The 20,794-nt window shown below is 40.3% G+C and overlaps 1 protein-coding gene across 1 annotated transcript; it reads right to left on the bottom strand.

The window, feature by feature from the left end:
* Positions 1-470: 470 nt before the first annotated feature.
* On the bottom strand, positions 471-19,191 carry LOC138978483 (E3 ubiquitin-protein ligase MIB2-like). The gene is made up of 18 exons (XM_070351222.1): positions 19,012-19,191; positions 17,009-17,217; positions 16,215-16,386; positions 13,617-13,918; positions 12,893-13,194; positions 11,315-11,425; positions 10,005-10,106; positions 9,275-9,476; positions 8,748-8,902; positions 7,804-7,958; positions 7,345-7,501; positions 6,211-6,365; positions 5,544-5,670; positions 4,687-4,792; positions 4,249-4,334; positions 2,306-2,466; positions 1,723-1,989; positions 471-1,018 (listed from the first exon to the last, which is right to left on the bottom strand). Exons 2-17 carry the CDS (start codon positions 17,214-17,216, stop codon positions 1,755-1,757), a joined length of 2,736 nt encoding a protein of 911 aa, XP_070207323.1. The 5' UTR covers position 17,217; positions 19,012-19,191; the 3' UTR covers positions 471-1,018; positions 1,723-1,754.
* Between the last annotated feature and the right edge of the window lie 1,603 nt (positions 19,192-20,794).

Genomic DNA, 20,794 nt, shown 5'->3' with positions numbered 1-20,794 from the left:
TTGAGTCATAATTGTTTTCACATTATATATTGTTTCGTGATATTTATTTTGAATTAAACTTTGTTTAAACAAAAGACTCAATGGAATGATGGAAAAAAATGAGACCTTGACTGTTGCAGGTGATAATGTGTTCGTGAGTGCAAAGCAACAAAAAAAATACACGATGTGCAAACAACAAAAAGGCGTCATGAATGTTGCGATTTAATAAACCGCAGGAAATACAGTCTTTCACAGCAATTCATTTTGTTATCAGATCCGAACCGTTTATCAATTTCCTAAACCAGCAGGACTGTACACTACATAGCAAACATGTATCACAGTGATGTGTTCGTTAAAAAAACAAAAAAACAATAGCCACAACAATATACAAAATTGAAACAATAAAAACCATAAGCACCAAAACAAAAAATAATGTTCCAATCAAAGCAGTAATAACGGATGAAAACACAAGACACTCAAATCCCCCCCCCCCCCCCTTCAATCCTCACCCCCGACACAATACAATAGAATGGAGTCCATCATCACTATTCTGGAAACACTATTTGGCAAGAGTGCTTTGTAGAACAAACTATGAACATGTACTTTGGCAATCCTCTCTTTGAATATGTATTCAATCAATTGATTTGCCAGGATGTGCATGTAGGCTACTTCACATGTATTCCCACCGGTATGTTTTTTTGCAATCTAAGAACGTAAAATTACTACATCGTCATTGCATATTGTACAGAGCGGAGATGTTCTGATGAATTGATGCCCTCACGCAGACCTATATAACAATCTAAAAGCAAATGTCAGCAACAATTTCCAACCTGATTTTGGGTATGTGTAGTCTACGGCTTCTTAGATCGGCTCCTTCGTCTGTTAAGACATCTTTATGAGCACAATCACAATAAGACCTTTTCACTTCAAACTTCACATTCTGTGAGTGTCTACTAGAGTGTCAAAGCAGGCGTGTCACAAAAAAGCACTGCTGTCCTTCAAATTTGTTTGCAGTTTTCTGGATCTACTGTTTGTCCATCTGCAACAAAGGAGTTTTATATCTGATTCATATAGTTTTTGAAGGCTCTGGAACTAACATTTGATTCATTTTAATTGATATACAAGTAAACGTTTAAAATGGAAATTGTTGTCGTTCACATTTGTTTGCTGTTTTCTGGATCTACTGTTTGCCCATCTGCAACAAACCAGTTTTTTTGTATTTGATCATCAATTCTGATTCAGCTAGTTTTTGAAGCCGATGGAACTAACATTTTAATAATTTCCAATTGTTTTTAACGTGAACGTTATAAAAGGAAATGATTTGATCTCATTGCTATGATGTGAATGTTTATAACTTGGACGTTTCAGTGAGCAAAATTATTAACAAGAAAACACTTCAATGAAGTATCCAGTTTTTACTCGTTTAGAAGCCATTTACTTGTTATTTCTTTGAATCATTGCTCAGGTCAAAGAAGTAACACATGATACAAATATAAAACCTTTCCCTTAAAAAATATAGCAATGAAAAATCATAACATTTAGATCAAAACTGAGCTCATTGTCTGGAGGGAAGGCAATCAACAAGATCGTTGTGTAATTCAAAGGGAAATACAACAGTTGTCTTTCTTGTCCGAGTATTTTTTTTTTTTTCATGATTCAAAGTAGTATTGCAGTCAAGGCTATTTACTTCATCAAAATGATTTTTTTTAAATTCAACAATAAAGTTATCGATATAATGATTACCTTCACCAGTTGCAATTTTGGCTTCGACCTTCTCATCGCACAGAGGGCACTTGCTGACACTGACACTGCACGTGATACACACACTTGTGTTGACACGGTTGAAGTGTGATGTCAGACTTGGAGTTACCACACACACCACAGGGAAGCCCCACCCCTTTCAAAGCTTCGCGGAGTTGGCTATGCCCCTTTCCTGCGGTGCTGGACACACCAATTGATGCGAGAAAGCTGTCTGTTGAACCGATTTTCTTCGTCTTCACAATATCTTGGCTGCAAGAAAAAAGGATGTTGATAAGGTGCGAGAGATCTTATAGAAATATACTAGATTTTATATTAAGGGCAATATTAGAAGGGGCGACAAGATAAAAATAACAGTACCATAAGAACTGCAAAGAACAGCAAGCTTTCTTTGAACTTGTTTTGACTACGCTACATGGCAATATACAAACAAAAGAAAACCAGAAAGACATGTACTTTGAAAATCAGAAGAAAACAAAGAACTTTGAACAAAAATGAGGGGAAGAGAAGGCAGAACTAAAGAACAAAGAAGAAGACATGTCCACCACATTCTCAGTGCAACACTCACTTGTGTCTGATGAAATTGGTGATTCCGTTCTTGACCTGAGAGTGACCAAAGACAAAGGGGGAGCGCCCTGCGTGGTTTGAAGCGTCCACAAAGGCTCCTCGGCTGATCAGCATGTTGGCAATTTGTATTCTACACGCCACCACCAGTTCGGCCTTTTCACTCTGCACGTGTTAAGAAAAAGTATTCCTCTACTCCTATTATTGTGTAGGTAAATGTATACGGAGTACGTGTACAAGAAACATAGACACTGACAGAGCGAGAGAGAGAGAGAGAGAGAGAGAGAGAGAGAGAGAGAGAGAGAGAGAGAGAGAGAGAGAGAGAGAGAGAGAGAGAGAGAGAGAGAGAGAGAGAGAGAACAAGAACAAGAACAAGAACAAATCTTTAATTGTCTAAGGCCACAGCCCCTTACAATAGTGGTTAAAATAACAGCAATAGTATCTGCACAGTTATAAATTATAGTCACGCATAAAATTCAACAAATACATTAAACCTGATTTATAAGGGTTCGTCTCTTCTGTAACATGAAGAACACAAATCTGCTGAAGCTGTTCATCACATTATCCTCATTACTGCCACAGAAATACACAAGTTGTTGTTGCAGCGTCTCAGAGTTCGAGATTTTCAAATACTTTGCTCGAAGGTCTTGATAAAATGGACATAAAAATACAACATGGTGTTCATCTTCTTTATCAGCTGTACAGAGAGGACAGTTTCTTGTCGTTTGGTTTGGTGGGTACCGAAACTTGTGAGCGTTGATTTCGGATACTCCTGCGCGGAAACGAGTAAGAGCAACTCTGTACTTAATATCTTCGATTAATTCAATGTATTTATCTTTTTCCAAGCATGTTTTGTAACAATTATAAATGTCGAAACGTTCACTGCATTCTAAAAAGGTGTGATGGTTTACGGGAGGCTTAATGTGCCTTTAAACCAATATAATTTAACTGATGCTACTGATTTCAAAGAGAGGGAGAGTTCGCGAAAGATAGAGAAAGATTTAGAGAGAGAAGAGAGAGAGAGAGAGAGAGAGAGAGAGAGAGAGAGAGAGAGAGAGAGAGAGAGAGAGAGAGAGAGAGAGAGAGAGAGAATGACAATGACAATGACATTTCTTTATTTAACGAGGGTAATAGATTAAGCAGAGGTCTGTTTGTTTTTACATCCAGCCCTCGCCCTAAAGAGGGACTAACTAAAAATGAAATAAAAGAGAGAAAAATAAAAATTCTACATTTTAACAGATAACTAAAGTGAGAACACAGTATACATGTGTACACAAAATGCATTGCATAGAGGTAAATTGCGAGTTAATTGGTTTGAATTTAGTGGTATAGAGCAGCTTGCACTGACTCAACACCATGCTCTAAGCCATACATTGGATTTTAAAGGAAAGCAATCAAACAAGCAAGACATTGCAAAGATCATCACACATCTAAATGGTTGTTGGTTTTTAATTCCCTTCATCCAAAAAGGGTCTGTGTACATTATATCAATGAAGAGGGGAGGGGCATGTTAAATACCAAACAAAATGAATAGCCTACCATTTAAGACAAATATCCTTTATTTTGACTTCATTAAATAAGACAAATATCTGCTCTTAAAACTATCTGCTTAACAAAACTTCTGTTTTTCTAAACAGAAGCTTTCACTGCAAAGTCAGACTTTCTGCTGCTTAAACTCTTCAATCCACTGAAGGAATTCCAAAATTTATATTTTTAATATATAAGAAAACTTCGTTTGTTTTGCTTTGTTTTGTTTCATTTGGTGTGGTGCGGTGTGCTTGGTGTTATGTGTTGTGGTGCAATGGGTGTGATTTGGTGTGATTTGGCTTGGTTTGGCCAAAATACGATTAACACTAAATGAGAAAAAAAGAGAATTTAGTGACACTAATTCAATCCTAGATAAAGTTACCACACTCATTGTATTAAAGCAACACACGTGAAGTTCACCTTGTTGTCCAATCCTTCAACTCTTGTGCCGATGGCTAAATGCAGAGGGGTGTCGCCGTCTTTGTCCATAAGGTTCACCTCAGCACCTGCGAGAGTGTGAAATATCGTTCGTTAGTGATTTACCAGTGAGAGGAAACACATACAAACCGACGCATGCACACCAATATTCAAATACACAGACACAGAGATACAGACACAAGGACACACACACACACACACACACACACAAATACTCTCTCTCTCTCTCTCTCTCTCTCTCTCTCTCTCTCTCTCTCACACACTCTCTCTCTCTCTTTCTCAGCTTCGCAATCAATATCTTAACTTGTTTGTTGTTTACCCTCCAATTTTTTTGTTTTGTATAGCTTATTCGTACCACCTTGAATACAGATAAAAAAAAAATGTTTGTGTGTGTGTCCTTTTTGCACAGCATATACTCACCAAGTTCTAATAGGGCCTCTACCGTCTGCATCTGGCCGTTAAGACAAGCAATGTGAAGGGGTGTTAGCTGGCTTGGCATTTGTCTGACGTGGATATTGGCTCCTCCCTATAAAATCAAGACACACGCTTGCTTCAAAAAGACGGAATGTTTAAAATGCAATGACAATGAACACTAGATCAGAATGGACGAAAAGGCATATGTATTCATATCTTCGGGTACATGAACCATTTAGACACATAAAGCAGATGTCCTTGTTTTCATTTGGACAGTATATTCTTGAACCTTGAGTCTTGACAGAGTTCCTTGTTTACAAATAACTATTGCTTTATATTTCTGTACAGGTACGTAAGCTGCCAAATCACGTTTCTGTGCTTTATCACACATACATACAGCTTGTGTATAATTATGTGTTCGTGTTCATAGGCGTGGTCGCGCGGCTGCATGAATATAATAATTGTGTAAGCATGGAAATGCGATTGATCTGCGAGCCTGCATTGAATATTATTACTTTTCTTCTTCTACTTGTTTTTTTCTTCGTTTTGTGTCTGCGTTCGTGGGTGCACGTTTTTGCCGCTTTTTATTGTACTTGTCATCACTGTAAACTGAAGTATTCCACTTTTGAACACACTTTTTGTAACCAGTTGTGAACACTAGCTGTTTGAAACACCAGGTGATTCTACAAGCAAAAGTAGCACATATGGCAAATACTTGATGTTCCAGTAGAATTATATAGTTTGTCACACACTGTTCACAACTGGTTACACGGCAAAGTGTGTTCAAAAGTGAAACACTTCAGTTTTCAGTGTGGTATTTTTTCGCGGGGATGTTCTTCGTTAACATAATAAGGCACACTTACGTTGATGACAAGAAGTCTGACGCACTCCACATGGTCATTGGTCGCAGCGACATGTAAACCTGTACTATGGCCATGCCGCAACTCTTCTAATCGACTGCAGTCCCGCTCCAGCAACAGCGCCAGTGCTCTGTTTGGGATAAAGCAAACATGTTGACATTCTGTCACGTTAGTTTTGCTGCATAGTATAACGTGTAACATATTTTACAATGCGGAATATATGCACCGTATATTCTGTCAAGTAATTTTTACTTTGTATTTCAATACAGAGCTCTAAGAAATGTTGGCCCTTTGTGCGCCCGTTTATATCAGTTTTTGTTTCATCTTCCCTAAATTCCTGAGAGCCACAAAGGGCATTTTTTTGACAGACGCCAAACAATTAAGGGGATCCTCTTCATTTTGCTCTTGACGACCATGGCCGTGTTTTGATGAGAAGCTTGAGTAGAATGAATAGCCTGCGTAGTAGTAGGTGCATTGGGGAGGTTGGGATGGCCGGGTAACAGCCATGCTGTTGGGTTTCAGTATGTGCCCAAGTGGAAGGGCGCTCTTACCTTACGCTAAAAATGCGGACAGATATGTGGGGATGTACAGAATCGTGTATACGTTATAAGTGGAAGCAGAAAAATCGACAGCGTAACAGCTTTTCAGTAATGTAGCAGAACATTCTCACTGTGGGTAGTTTTTGTAACAGCACAGCTGAATCATGTCAACGTCTCGATGGTTGCCAATGTGGATGTCCACCTGGGGGAAGCCCACCAGAGTCTCCACCATGTGATCTCTTTTTGCTTCTATGGCAAGGTGGAGAGGTGTGTCTCCATGGTCATCCTGGACAAAGCACCAACAACAACAAAAAACAAAAAACAAAATTATATAATACAGTATAATAAACTAGGACGATTACAGCATTGGCATCTGCATAATACTTGTCAATGCCCTTGGAAGACACTCTGATTTTCTTTAACTTTTCGCTCTCAGGTGGCATTATTTGTAATGTCATATGAAAATAAAAGGTATGACATCGGGGCATCTCTTCCAGTCTTTCATTTAAGCGTGAGTTAAATACATAACTGAATCCGTAAGATTGCACAATAAGCAACGTTTATTTCGGATTGACTTATGTATACCTAGTAAAGGACATATAGCACGGATGAGGGGCAACATTGGTCGAATACATTATTATTGTAAAACAACAAAGGAAGCAGAGAGATAGAGGGAAAATTAGCAATTTCTCGACGAATACAATAAGTCAAAGACCTGAATGTAGCAGATAATACATATCATTTGGCCAACTGCTGTGATACATTACATTATTTCCTCTCTGTAGCACGTTGCTTTATTTCCTTAATATCGTCTCACATTTGTTAAAAGACAACATTGGTAGCTAAATGGGCAGATGAGACTTAAGATTCTTTTCCATGCTCTAGCCTATTGTGTTATGATTTTTTGTTTATAATTGTTTTTGATGGTGGTTGTTGAGAATACCCTCTTGGTAGGCAGATGGCGGTTGCAATTATATGCACACAAATTCATACACAGTTGCCATTCATATCACCCTATATTTCTAGCTCCATAGATAATATTACAATCTAAGTCTTGCCTTAAATTTGGTTATGACCTGGTTCAGAACCCCCATCCGTAACAAGTAACTAGTAATACACCCTGTTAGAAATCACTATTTGGTTTCTTTTCTGTTGAAAGTCACATCCAGAAAAATCAAGGGAGGTAAAGCTCTCAACTTCCTTTTCGTCTTGAACATAGCGTGGTAAGTCGCATTGAGAGGAAGAAAATGTTAACAACACATTACCTTTAAGTTCAAATCCACACCGTGCTTGACGAGAGCCTGTATTGTGACCACTTTGTTTCTGATGACAGCCAGATGAGCCACCGTGTGACCATGGCCATGTCGCCATGTTGCGTCGGCTCCTCTTTCCAGTAGCAAACACGCTAGCTCCTCGTTTCCTCTGAAGAGTAAACCAGATATTAGGGATGTGAGGAAAATAACATGTTACGGATATTTGATTGTACATTAACGTGCAGTATTATAGACAAAAACTAAAGACGGACAAACAGAAATACAGAACAACCACTCCCCCCCCCCCGCACCCCACACCCAAATTGACTATTTGTGCATATTGTGTCTGTATGTCATATACTTATTTCTAATTGTAATTTTGTTTTGCAGACACCACCTCTTCAGACCAACAGTATTAATATTAGAAAATGCAAATCCACTGATAGACAAATACATTGCATTGTTACCGACCCTTCCAAAACTGCCGACATTGGCGTCTTCTTGGAGTCGTTACTGGGCGACCTATTGACGTCAGCACCCAGATCCATTAACGTCACAGCAACGTCATGCTGCCCCGTTAGTGACGCATACATGAGGGGAGTAATACCCTGGTACTCCCTTTCAACCTACACATGAAGTATTTGAGTTGAGTCCGACGGTTTTACAGAAGGGGCCAGAGAAAGCACAACAAGGACAGAAAAAAGTGAAAGGAAAAAAGAGCTAGAGAGAGAGAGAGAGAGAGAGAGAGAGAGAGAGAGAGAGAGAGAGAGAGAGAGAGAGAGAGAGAGAGAGAGAGAGAGAGAGAGAGAGAGTGAGAGAGAGATAAAGAGTGAGAGGGAGAGAATGAGACAGAGAAATATGGTCCTTTCTTACAACTCGTCCCTACAACAATACACACATAAAGCGAGGAGAAAAAAAAATGAAGAGAAAGAGAAAGAGAAAGAGAGAGAGAGAGAGAGAGAGAGAGAGAGAGAGAGAGAGAGAGAGAGAGAGAGAGAGAGAGGGAGAGAGGGGGGGGGGGGGGAGGGGGCCAGGCTACAAAATGAAATACTTGAAAATAATCAACATAATTACACTTGAAATAAAAGCAAACAATCCTAGAAATATATTAATTGGTTCAATATTCGATTGTTCCTCTATGAACCATGTAACGTCAGCTTGGAGGCAGACTGACACTTATATTTATACGGCTGGCCTAGACTACAAAAGTGCGCATGTATGTGTCATTTGAATCTAAAAACAACGTAAAAGAATACTTACTAGTGTAGATCGATCAATAAATAGGTAATGTTATTTGTATCTTTGACAAAAACAACTCGACTGCAGTCGCGGGATCTTAGAAAAATATTCTGTCTCTGTTCGTATCAAATGTCATTTTTTGGTCAAAAATACAAATACCGTGTATTGTAACTTACCATCCCTGGATCTTGTTGGCACATGTCTCTGACCTTGTCCGCAGACCCCATGTCAATGACGCTGAACAGCGCGCGCATGCTGTAACCTTGACCTCTGCTCGACTCTCCCAAAATGGCTTCACGGTATTTGCGGAACAGGGCCAGGTTCTCGCTCGCTTTCAAGGAACAAAAGCAAACCAAATGCATGATGTTATAAAAAGACATTTTTGAGATTTTAAAAGAAAAAAGACAACAAAAAAAACGCAATGAAAAAGAATACGGCGGAGTAAAATAAGCAGAAGTATAACTCTATGGATGGTTCAACAGTGATAGAAACAGGAACGCAGTAGCCCATTTTACAACACACACACACACACACACACACACACACACACACGCACGCACGCACGCACACACACACACACACACACACACACACACACACACACACACACAAATATACAAACATTACCCCTTACTCACAGCACATCAACCCCAGACCCACACTTGCTGACGAAGAACCATGGACATTTTCACACACTGAATACCTTGCGAAGCATCAGCAGGATTGTGTATTCCACTGGCACCAGCTTTGTTCCCTCTGCGTTTTTCGGACTTCAAGGAATCTGCAGAAGCGGCGGAAGCAGGGAGGCAACAGGAAGGGAAATAGATGTACTCTAGGCCGTTGAAATCCACCCGTAAGTCCCCGTCATCGTCCACTTTCACCACGCGGCCTACCATGCCTGCGGTCTGGAATCGATGATTTAAAAAGGGTAAATTGAACAACGAAGGTGTGTAACATGATATCAAGTTCTTATCAAGGATGTGTTCAATTCAATATTTGGTTCAAAAGCAAACATAATATTATAGAGACTGACAGACGGACACATACACACATACGCGAGAATGCACGCACGCATGCACACACACACACACACACACACACACACACACACGCACACACACAAGCACGCGCAAGCACACACACACGTACACACACACACACACACACACACGCACACACACACACACAAACAAACATGCACGCACGCACCCGTCGCGATATAACCTTCGTGGTTGAAGACGACGTTAAACACCAAATAAAGAAAGAAAGAAAGCACGCATGCACACACACACGCACACACAAACACGCGCACGCACGCACGCACACACACACACACACACACACACACACACACACACACAAACACATTCGCATACACATACACATACACATACACCCGTTAACAAACAAAATGAACGTTAACAATATCCTACCCGGTCCATGCTCGACTTCCACCCTACCCTGGTGTTGAGCCGTTTCACAAGTTCAAGGTCACTGCGGACACATACAATGTCGTTCACCGCGAAATCAGCTATCTGCCGTGACATGAAAATGATTGATTTGAGTTTCCCGTAGGAAAGGAAAGTGCCACTAAAACCTTAGAAAACAACAAAGCTAATTCAACAAATCCGAACCAGTGGTTAATTTACATCCAGTTGGGCATTTTTTTACTCACCACCGTCCTGGTGTCAAAAGTAAGGGAGAATGGGTTGTGGATTACACGTTCTAACGTTATCGCCCAACTGTAAACACGAAAACATCTTCATCGAAGCAAACACACAGGGGAATATACTCTTATTCAGCTTAAGCCACCATCAACACACACATCTCTACCCTTTTTTTCAAACAGTTCCAAAAAGAAAGGGGAAAAAAATAAAGAAACACAGAAACAAAGAAAAGAACAAAGATAACAAAGACAGAAAGAAAAGTACGACGATTTAAGCAATTATTTATAACGTCCAACGTAAAAGTTAAATCAGAGAAATGAATCGTCAAGTGTTGATGAAATAACACCCACATAGTTTATTTGCACTGACGATTTTTTTGTAGTTCCTCAAACGGTCCTGATACAATTGTAAAAATGAATTAAATAACGAAGAAATGAAAATAAACAAATCAAAGAGGGGGAAAAAAAAAAAAAAAGCTAAGGGAAAACACACACAAAAAATATTCAAAAGGTAATTACTGCAAATATATCAAATAACAGAAAAACAGAAGAGGGTCAGAAAGACAGAAAAGAATAATGACAGACAGAAGGGGGATGGGGGAGATGGCATGGGTTGGGGGTGAGAACAAAATATAACATGCACAAGCGAATTATCGACCACTCAAGAACAAGCCGTTTTAATCTTAATTGGAGACCCATATCTCTGACATAGATTTACGATTCCATCAAAATGATTGGCAAAGGGCCTGTTCACTGTTTAAAGTGAACTTATTCATTCGGATTAGTTTGCTTTCATGAAGTCCAGAAATGATCAGATCCAATAATGTCAACATAGATATTACGCATAAATGAACCTTAAACTATATTAGCTATTGATGTTTGCCGTGCATTTGATATCATATCCACACGATAACAATACACATTTACTCACCAGAAAACAGCAACATGAACAAATAAACACGAACTAGTCCCTTGTTCCATTGTTGTTTTAAATCATTTCCACAGTGATTTTATATGTTGATTTCTTTCAAGCCTTTTGGTCGGAACAAATAATTACATATTGTGTTCTTTACAAACCTTCATAAGGGCAAGGGGGTTGAATCTGTAATTGAATTTGGCAGGCTCGAATCGTACGGAGACAGGTCCGTCTGCCGAGACACCAGTTACCTCCCCTGTTCGGCCGATACACTGAAATGATAGCATGCCTCGGACATTTATCAAAATGCACTGCCTGTAAATGAGCCTGAATCGATCACTTGCTGTACTTCAACATAACACAGGGGCGGATTTGGGGGATGGGGGGGGGGGGGGGTTGACCCACCTCCCCCCCCCCCCCCCAGCGTTAAAAAAAAGGAAAAACAATTGAAAATAAAGAAAACAATGATGGTTCAGATTGCATCAGATTGCTCCATTTTCCTTGTTTTATAACAATTTTCCGGGGGAATCCCCCCAGGAGCCGGCCTTTGTCTTCTTAATGACGGGTTTGGAAGGTAGTTGGGTAATGTGTTGGCTCAGGTTGCACCAGATCGGTTAATTTTCCTGGTTTTGATGCAAATTTGTCTTCTTTAAATTTCGGAATGTGTATTTTGGGAAGTTTCTTGACCCAGATTGCATCAGATTGCTCCATTTTCCTTGTTTTTATCAACACAGGAGGTTAGGCGCTTCGCGTCGTCGATCTGTCCCTAAAGAAATTTGAACCCCACCCCCCCCTCCCCCCCCCTCCCCCCCCCTCCCCCCCTCCCCCCCCCTCCCCCCCCCTCCCCCCCCCCCCCACACTTGAAAATGATGTGATCAGCCCCTGTACCAGAACACAACGTAACATGTCACAACATAACGTACTATATACTTAGTATGTATATGCCACGATGTTAAAATTTAATACAGTTTTGTTTAAACCAATAGAATGTAAGATATGAAAACAATATTAAAATAGTTACAAATTACGACATTCAATCTATCTTCACAAGCAATTAGGATTACACGATAATCTAAGTTAGTAAATCTGCACACAGAACATTGATAATTAACAGACAATTAAAACATATACAGTGGTCGCCGCTTAATAAAACCGCGGTTAATAGAGCCAGCCGCTTATAAAAGCCGATTTCAGACGGTCCGGATTTATCACTATATCTTATGTATTAGAAAAAGCCGGTTAATAAAACCAACCCGCCGCTTATTAAAGCCAGTTTTCTCAGAGAAATCACGTAGTTTGTGACTAAAACTCACATTATCTTGTTCTGATGTGGAAGACGACCAACAAACAAACACTCATAAAATCGTTCTTCTCTGCCGAGTAATGATTCGTGACGGTGACAGTGAAATTATTGATGTACCGAAGTGATCAAAGTACACGTACATGTACATAATTAAAACAAAAGTTCCACATCCTTCGTGAAGTTTTGTTTAGATTCAAACAAGTGTAAATGACGAAAGAAAGTGACTGAGTGACGTAAACAAAAGAGAAGATTTTTTATTTTTTTTCGAAAATGACGTATTCGTGGACCGCCGGTTAATAAATCCGCCGCTTATTAAAGCCATTTTTCGTCGGTCCAGAAGTGGCTTTATTAAGCGGCGACCACTGTATTTGCATATATCATCACCACTATGAGCTTAAACATTTGTTTTAATTAAATCGCTACACTCTTGGCTTACCCTCATCATCCTAACCGTACAACCGCCACAGTCTTTCTGCAGTTCCTTCAGTGTTTCTTCCCCAACTTGGATCGCTACTTTGTCCCCTACCAAGACAGATAACTCCTCTTCCGCCTCTGTCGTTTCCTGTGCAGTTGTCTGTTCTTGTTCGGAAGTGACGATGGCGTTTGAAGCTTGAGCAACTTCCGTTGTTCTTTCGTAACCATTAGTGTTGGAAAAGTGTCCTGGTGTTTTGGGGTGTTTTTCAGTCTTTGGGGATTCTCCGGGTTTCTTGACGACAACTGTCGAAGTTTCTGTTGTGTCTAAAAATGTTATAACAAGGTAGAGTGAGACAACTGAACTAACATAAATTTCCATTACTAGATCGAACCACTGAGACTTTGTAACTCTGCAACTCTACCATTGTTGATGAAGCATATATTTCAAACAATGTTAAACATATACCATGAAGACGAATACGTGAAAACTTGGCAGCGTTTTATAAAAACAATTCTGTATAGTAGCTAGAAGGTTAGTTTGTATTTGTCTGTGATATAACTTAATATAACACATTTCATGATTGTTGTTTAGGGGGGTGAAGGTTGTTGCTGATTGCATAACGTCCCTTCAACCAATATGGAAATCCGGGACCCATGTAAAGCATTCTGTAAAGTCAAAATATAAAAACAAATTTAACCCCCCCTCCCCCCCGCCAACATCATAGTAATACAATAGTTTGACTCACCCAACAAGGGCAGGTGATCCCTGTAGAAGAAAGGTCCCACTTCCTCATCCACACATTTCAGATCCACGTTGCCATGGAGACCTAAGCGGTAACTCTTGGTTACGCCGTTCGGCCATTGCACGCTGACTTGACTCCGCAGACACTCGGATGTTACGTCGTCAAGACCTTTGACCTCGCCCTCTGAACCCTGACCTCCGTCCTGGTCACCCCATTCCCAGTCCTTGCCCCTGACGACCTTTGACCCCGGGAAGATACCAATGGCCCTGACCTTGACACTCGTTTTTCTCTTTGTTTGTGGCTGCCTGTGATGATCAAGAGAACAAGGATCTTTGTTAACTTTGGTATGTGTCCACGTATGTGTCCACGTATGTGTCCACGTATGTGTCCACGTGGACGGATGAAGGCGTTGGCCCCGTGATCGGGAGGTCGTGGGTTCGAACCCCGGCCGGGTCATACCTAAGACTTTAAAATTGGCAATCTAGTGGCTGCTCCGCCTGGCGTCTGGCATTATGGGGTTAGTGCTAGGACTGGTTGGTCCGGTGTCAGAATAATGTGACTGGGTGAGACATGAAGCCTGTGCTGCGACTTCTGTCTAGTGTGTGGCGCACGTTATATGTCAAAGCAGCACCTCCCTGATATGGCCCTTCGTGGTCGGCTGGGCGTTAAGCAAACAAGCAAACAAACAAACGTGGACGGATAATCTGATCTGAGATGTGCCTTTAAGGCATTTGATGCAACAAAGTTAGTTTCAAATGAAACAGATATGAAATAAATATACAACCCAATAAAAAGTCCAACACCGAGCCAGAATGTCTCATCTTTCTATTCCAAATGTTCGGCCCACAGCCTTACCTCAAGGTTCACATACCAAGCGTCTATGGTTACAACTTTGGAATATAAAGATGAGACATTCTGGCTTGGTACGTGTTGGACTTTTTATTGTGTTGTATAAATAAGCTTTTTAAGCTTTAACAAGTTTTCCAGCTTTCATTGTGCGGAGTGGTGCAGAGGAAAAAAAGTTTCTTGAATTTTATATGAAATACATATATATACATAGGTTTGATTCTTGGTTGGATACCATAGGTTGACAACTTTCGCCATATCTACCATCAGACCACTGATGAGACACATTTGTGTCGAAACACATGTCTGGTCACGGTAGTAAAACAATGGTCCTCCTCTGGACTAGTTTCCTCGGTTAATACTCTCCCTTCGGGGCAGATTCTCTTTGTGAAACTCAGTCCAGTCCGAGGAGGGTCTGATTTCCCCAATTGGGCTGTCTGCGAAGGGACACATTTTTTTTGTTTCCTCTCTCTTTTGCTCTGCTAAGAAATTTTAACAAATCTCAGAAGAAAGTCTGTTCTGACTTTCAATTGTTTCTTTCACAACTTCTGATGTTTTATCAATTGGTCTCCGTGAAAGTTGCATCGCCTTTAAAGCGATCCAATTGAAAAAGTCTGGAAGAAAACTTCTTCTTTACCAAGTCCAGTGTTGAACAGCAGTGAAAAGTTGACCGCTTTTCCTGTTTAACCTTTTCAAAATTAGATCTAACTTGTTCGCGTATCCATTTCTTGATCTACAGGCTGGTACAGAGTTACCTCCCTTTCGGCTTTTTCAAATTTCCCTTGTTTTAAACCTAATTTCTTGGTTAAAACTTGTTTAAATTTCTAAATTCTTTATTAATAAATATCAATTCCACACTTTGGCCTTAAATCAAAGTGTTTTCCTTCACAGATATCCCCTTGGGGTTGTCAGATGAGTGTAGTCTCCCATGCTAACAGAAGCTACCATTCAGAGAGTGGTTTGCTTCTTAGTTGGATACCATGGGTTGACAACTCTCGCCCGAGTACCACCTGACCTAGGTACAAAAACATGGCCTTCCTCAGGACTAGATTTCCTTGTAAGGCCTATAAAAAATAGGTGTGGTTACGGTAACCCGACCTACCCTATTTTTGGGGCCGACCCTATAACTGTTTATTACATTTGTCAAAAAAATACACACAAAAACCAAGTAAACGAGTGCAGAAAACGCAATGAAAGCGAAAGCGCCCGAGTCGCACACTTGTTTTCCTGTCAAGTAGGTTTAATTTGTACACATTAGAAGAAAAAAAGTTTAAAAAAAAAGTGATTGCCTACCTTCCTACCCTATTTTTTGTGTGTGGCTATGTTACCGTAACCACACCTATTTTATGTGTGTGCCTAATACGTCCCCCACAAAGGGACTTTGCATTGTAAATATCGGTCCCCCTTGAGGAGGGTCTGATGCTCCCAATAGGCTGTCTGTGAAGGGATACTTTTCTCTCTCTTTCTCTGCAAAGAGATTTTAACAAATCTCGGAAGAAAGTCTCTGCTGACTTTCAATTGTATCTTTCACAATTTCTGATGTTATCTGTTTTTTATCAAAGGAATTCTAAAAAAGTCTTATATATATAATTATATATAAATAAATTAATAAAACCCCGGTATATGTGTCTCATTGTTTAAAGACCAAACGTTGGTTTTGCTGAAGGTATCTGACCAAACTAACAAATAAACACCTAATTGATCAATCACTTCTAAAGTAACATAACAAAGAAATGCTCGACACATGTCACCCACCCTTCACAGCCTAGGGTATCGATACGCAGAAAACGATGACGCGTATCGTGTTTGTCGTCACTGTAGCACAGAAAGCAAAGGTCACATCCGCTACAGTCCTGGCATCTCCATAACATGCCGTGAATGTCTTTTTCTCCACACTCTGCGCAAGTCGTATCTGGGTGGCGAATTCCTTTGATAAAAAACAATAGCTGGAGTGAATTAAGTCCTACAGTCTTTGTTTTTTAAATGTGAAGCACAAGTGGTTGTTTTGCTGGTTGATTGTTCTGTTGATTGATTGATTGATATGTACTTGGATTGCTTGGTTGATTGGTTAATGTATTGATTGATTGCCTGCTTGCTTGCTTGCTTGCTTGATTGATTGATTGATTGATTGATTGATTGATTGGTTAATGTATTGATTGATTGCTTGATTGATTGATTGCTTGATTGATCAATTGATTGATTGATAGAGCGGCGTATTGAGCGATTGTTCAGCCGATTGATTGATTGAAATCAAGACAGAGACCAAGACAGAAAAGTAGACAGACAAACCGACAAACTACAGAGAAAGAACAACCAAGCAAACGTAAACAAAAGCAATCCAACAAAATAACTTACAGACAAACAAACAAAGAAAAGACAAACGAAGCAAGCAAACAGACAAATAAACACAACCGAATAAAAACAAATCTGAAACTTAACAATTACACACTTTTGCTTCAAGCAGACGTTACCTATTCAAAGAAAAACTGACACGCGAAAATGAAAACAAAGCCACTGAATTAGGAAAAATAACTACAAACAGAACATACCGGTCTGTGCAGTGTCGAACACTCGGAGTTCAAATGTCCCGTCATGCCCTGCGCTGCACGTGCTTTCCTGTCCCATGTCCCACTGCACACGCACGTTGTGGTTGCCTAGCAACTGAGTAACTGTCCCTATAAATCCCTCCCCTCCATCCTCATCCCCGCTTGTCCAGTCCGGACCGCGGAGAACTCTCAGCCCTTCGTATCCGCTCATTCTGGAAGAAAAAAGGAGAAATAAAAAATCAGTCTTTGCGTCAGAATTTAGTGATGGTGGCGATTTGGGTTTTGTTTGATTGTCTGATCGGATTTTCGTGTGTGCTTCTGATACAACAGCAACAGCAAAAATAACAACAACAGCAACAACAATAGCAGCAACAACAACAACAACAGCAACAACAACAACAGCAACAACAACAACAACAGCAACAACAACAACAACAACAACAACAACAACAACAACAATAGCAGCAGCAACAACAACAACAACAACAACTACAACAACTACAACATAACACTAAACATAAGAATAAACATAAACAACAACGACACAGGGTTCTGCTTCACCTGCTACGTCAGCTGCTACATCAACCTCCACCACTACATCGATCCACACCTTCACAAACACAGTAGTAACTGCAACGTCAAGAACTACTGCAAGTGCACCGATATCGCCACCATGACTATCATGTAGGTACCACTGCAATAGCACTACCAATACCACTACTCCTGCTATCCCCACCGCCGACTGACCACAACTTTTAGTACCACAACCAGCACCAGCACCACGAAAAACAAAACATAGTTTACTGTAACAGAGACGTTGTGACTATTAAACTATTAAATCGAGAAAAAAAAACTCTCTCTCTCTCTCTCTCTCTCTCTCTCTCTCTCTCTCTCTCTCTCTCTCTCTCTCTCTCTCTCTCTCTCTCTCTCTCTCTCTCTCTCTCTCTCTCTCTCTCTCTAAATATTTCTCTATCTTTCGCGAACTCTCCCTCCCTTTGAAATCAGTAGCATCAGTTAAATTATATTGGTTTAAAGGCACTTTAAGCCTTCCGTAAACCATCACAGATACTGTCAGGCTTTTACACACAGTACAAACACCCTTCCATTTGAACGCTCACGGAACGGGAACAGCCTAGGTGCCGAACAATTTTCAAAGAACTAATTTTGCGGATTGTCTCAGTAGACAATCGGACCGTGGTGCGTTTTGGCGCTAGACCTAACTTTTAAAATCTAAATAATAAATTGACAGCTTGTTACAGAAACATTCTTAAATCATAAAAGAATTCTTTTTTCATCAAGAAAAGATCAGTACAATGCGAAGTTTTGAAAGTTTGAAAAAAGAAAAGCCCGGAAGCAGGGTCACGCAAGGTCGTGGTTCTCGTAGCAGACGACGGCTTATGCCTATCGCCAGTTCCTCTGAACAGTCAAAAGCCATCGCTAGAGTTCTTGTGCATAGTCAGAGGTACATAATAACGTACAGATAAGCTCACAGCGAGTCGCATTCAAATTACTAATTGACGACTACGTTGTGAAAAAGGGAAACTGGATTACACGGTTCACAATGGCTCAGGGGTAAGATAAACCACGCAAAAATTATATTCTTTGAAAATTGCTCGCTCTTTACGGAGGGCACCTGGGATGTTCTCAAGCGGTGAGTGTTTATATGAAAAGGGTGTTTGTACTGTGTGTAAAAGCCTGACAGTATCTGTGATGGTTTACGGGAGGCTTACTGTGCCTTTAAACAGTGTTTTATTCAAATACAACTTTACAATGCCATGACAAATATGTTAAATTATATTCAATTAAGCGTATGGTTTAAAGCTCTGGAAATCATTTCAAGCACCTGTAATTATATTAAAGGCAAAGTGTGGCGTATGAGCTCTGAAAATAATTTCAAGCACCTGTAAACATAAAGGCAAAGTTTGGCGTATGAGCTCTGAAAATAATTTCAAGCACCTGTAAACACAAATGCAAAGTATGTTCATGATACAATAGCGCTCTCTTACCTTGCCGGGCAGTCACTGAAAAGTATATCCAGCCAACGATTTCAAAGACCATCGATTCACATAAGACAATGTTCGTATTCTTCCTTACTTGGCTTATTTTCTGAAATCTAATGTTCAGGTAACGCATTGGTGGTTCGGCGATGTTACGTCACCAGGAGATTATCTTCCTCGTTTCATCGGTCCCTGGTTTCGTGGGGTGTGTTTATAATTATTCTAATTTAATCGAAACGGGAATTACCGGTAAAGTTGATAGTGCACGCAGTGAGGGACGAATGACTCGACTCGCTTGGTTTTCAACGCAGGCGCATGAAGTTAGGGTCAATCTTTCACACTATCACTATAATAATTATGTCTGTCGGTCTCGCTGTCTCTGTCTCTGCCTCTGTCTCAGTTTGTCTGTCAGTCTATCATTGTCTGTCTATCTGTCTGTCTGTCTGTCTGTCTGTCTGTCTGTCTCTGTCTCTGTCTCTCTCTGTCTCTGTCTCTTTTTTTCTCTCTCTCTCTCGGGTTCTCTCTCTGCCTCTCTCTCTCTCTCCCTCTCTCTCTCTCTCTCTCTCATACACACACACACACACACATTACCACTACCACACACACACACACACACACACACACACACACACACACACACACACACACACACACACACACACACACACACACACACACACACACACACACATAAAAAGCGACCCCCCCTCCCCTTCTCGTCGTCGCATACTCTTCGTTTAAACATACTCTACCGGATTCGATCTAGCTGTATGCATCCGTTTTACTGTTCGTCACCTCACGCTTTAAAATCTATTTTGACTCACCCGACTTTGTAATTGGACATCCTTCCTGGTGGAAAGAGGATGTCTTGTAATTTTCCTTGTTTTTATCAAATAGCTAAGAATTCACAATGCTTTGCGGTAATCTTGTTTGCAAAACAATATGCACAACCATCCATTAGATACGCACGTGCGTATGCGTATGACATGCTCTCACAAACAACATTTAAAATGTATGACTGAGAGGAAGACTTAGTGTCGGCAAATTTCCAATAAAGGGACATAACTCTTGTACATTGTTTCACAGTTTTTTGGGCACGATTCTTTCACTTGAAAAAGCGGCTTTATTTTATTTGTTTTAATAAATTGTAGTAACTCGTTGTGGTTCGCCAAAATATTCGTAATCATGGGACCTTACACGCAACTTTCCCCATCGGTCAACCAGCTGCTTAATCTTGACATCTTGACTGTGATCATCTCAGTGTCATGCTTCAAATGAGCTTTAGTCTCTTTCGTTTATCGGCTATAGGCGTCAGACAACTGCAAAGAATGTCCGGTTATAATCAACGTTCAGAAATGGACGTGACACGTCTGACTATATCTATACCACGCAGTACCTGGGGGCACCGGGGGGCACCTGGGGGCACGTATTCAGGTACACAAATCTAAACATAAGATAATTAAATAAATAAATAAATGTATCAATAGTTAAATACAACTTCAGAAAACGAGGCCTTGATATAAAGGGAGTCATAAAAATGGAGGCAAATTCGCCCAAAACTATGAAGAAAGTCTGAGAAAATCAGTTCGGAGAGTCTTAATAATTATAAAGGGTCTAACATGAGGGGTTTTACTGTTTTTTGATTCCGCTCGTTCGATCAAAGAGATACAGCTGTAACTGCAAATTTTAGTCAGTGTAGAAATATACGCAGAAGAACATTTTGCTAAGGCCGTTGGACTTACGAATACGTTGGTTAGTGCTTGTGTAATTCAGACAGGTAAACTTTACAATT

Source organism: Littorina saxatilis, linkage group LG10 (genome assembly GCF_037325665.1).
Source record: "Littorina saxatilis isolate snail1 linkage group LG10, US_GU_Lsax_2.0, whole genome shotgun sequence".
Classification (NCBI taxonomy): domain Eukaryota; kingdom Metazoa; phylum Mollusca; class Gastropoda; order Littorinimorpha; family Littorinidae; genus Littorina; species Littorina saxatilis.
Note: the sequence above shows the minus strand (reverse complement) of the source record. Positions and strands in the feature narration are given on the sequence as shown.

Coding starts and splice junctions, on each gene's coding strand:
- LOC138978483 (XM_070351222.1), bottom strand. CDS start 17,216: ATGAGCGGATACGAAGGGCTGAGAGTTCTCCGCGGTCCGGACTGGACA. Junction 5,671..6,210: donor TGTTACAAAAACTACCCACA/GTGAGAATGTTC, acceptor TATCCCAAACAG/AGCACTGGCGCTGTTGCTGG. Junction 4,335..4,686: donor AGAGGCCCTATTAGAACTTG/GTGAGTATATGC, acceptor ACACTCTCGCAG/GTGCTGAGGTGAACCTTATG.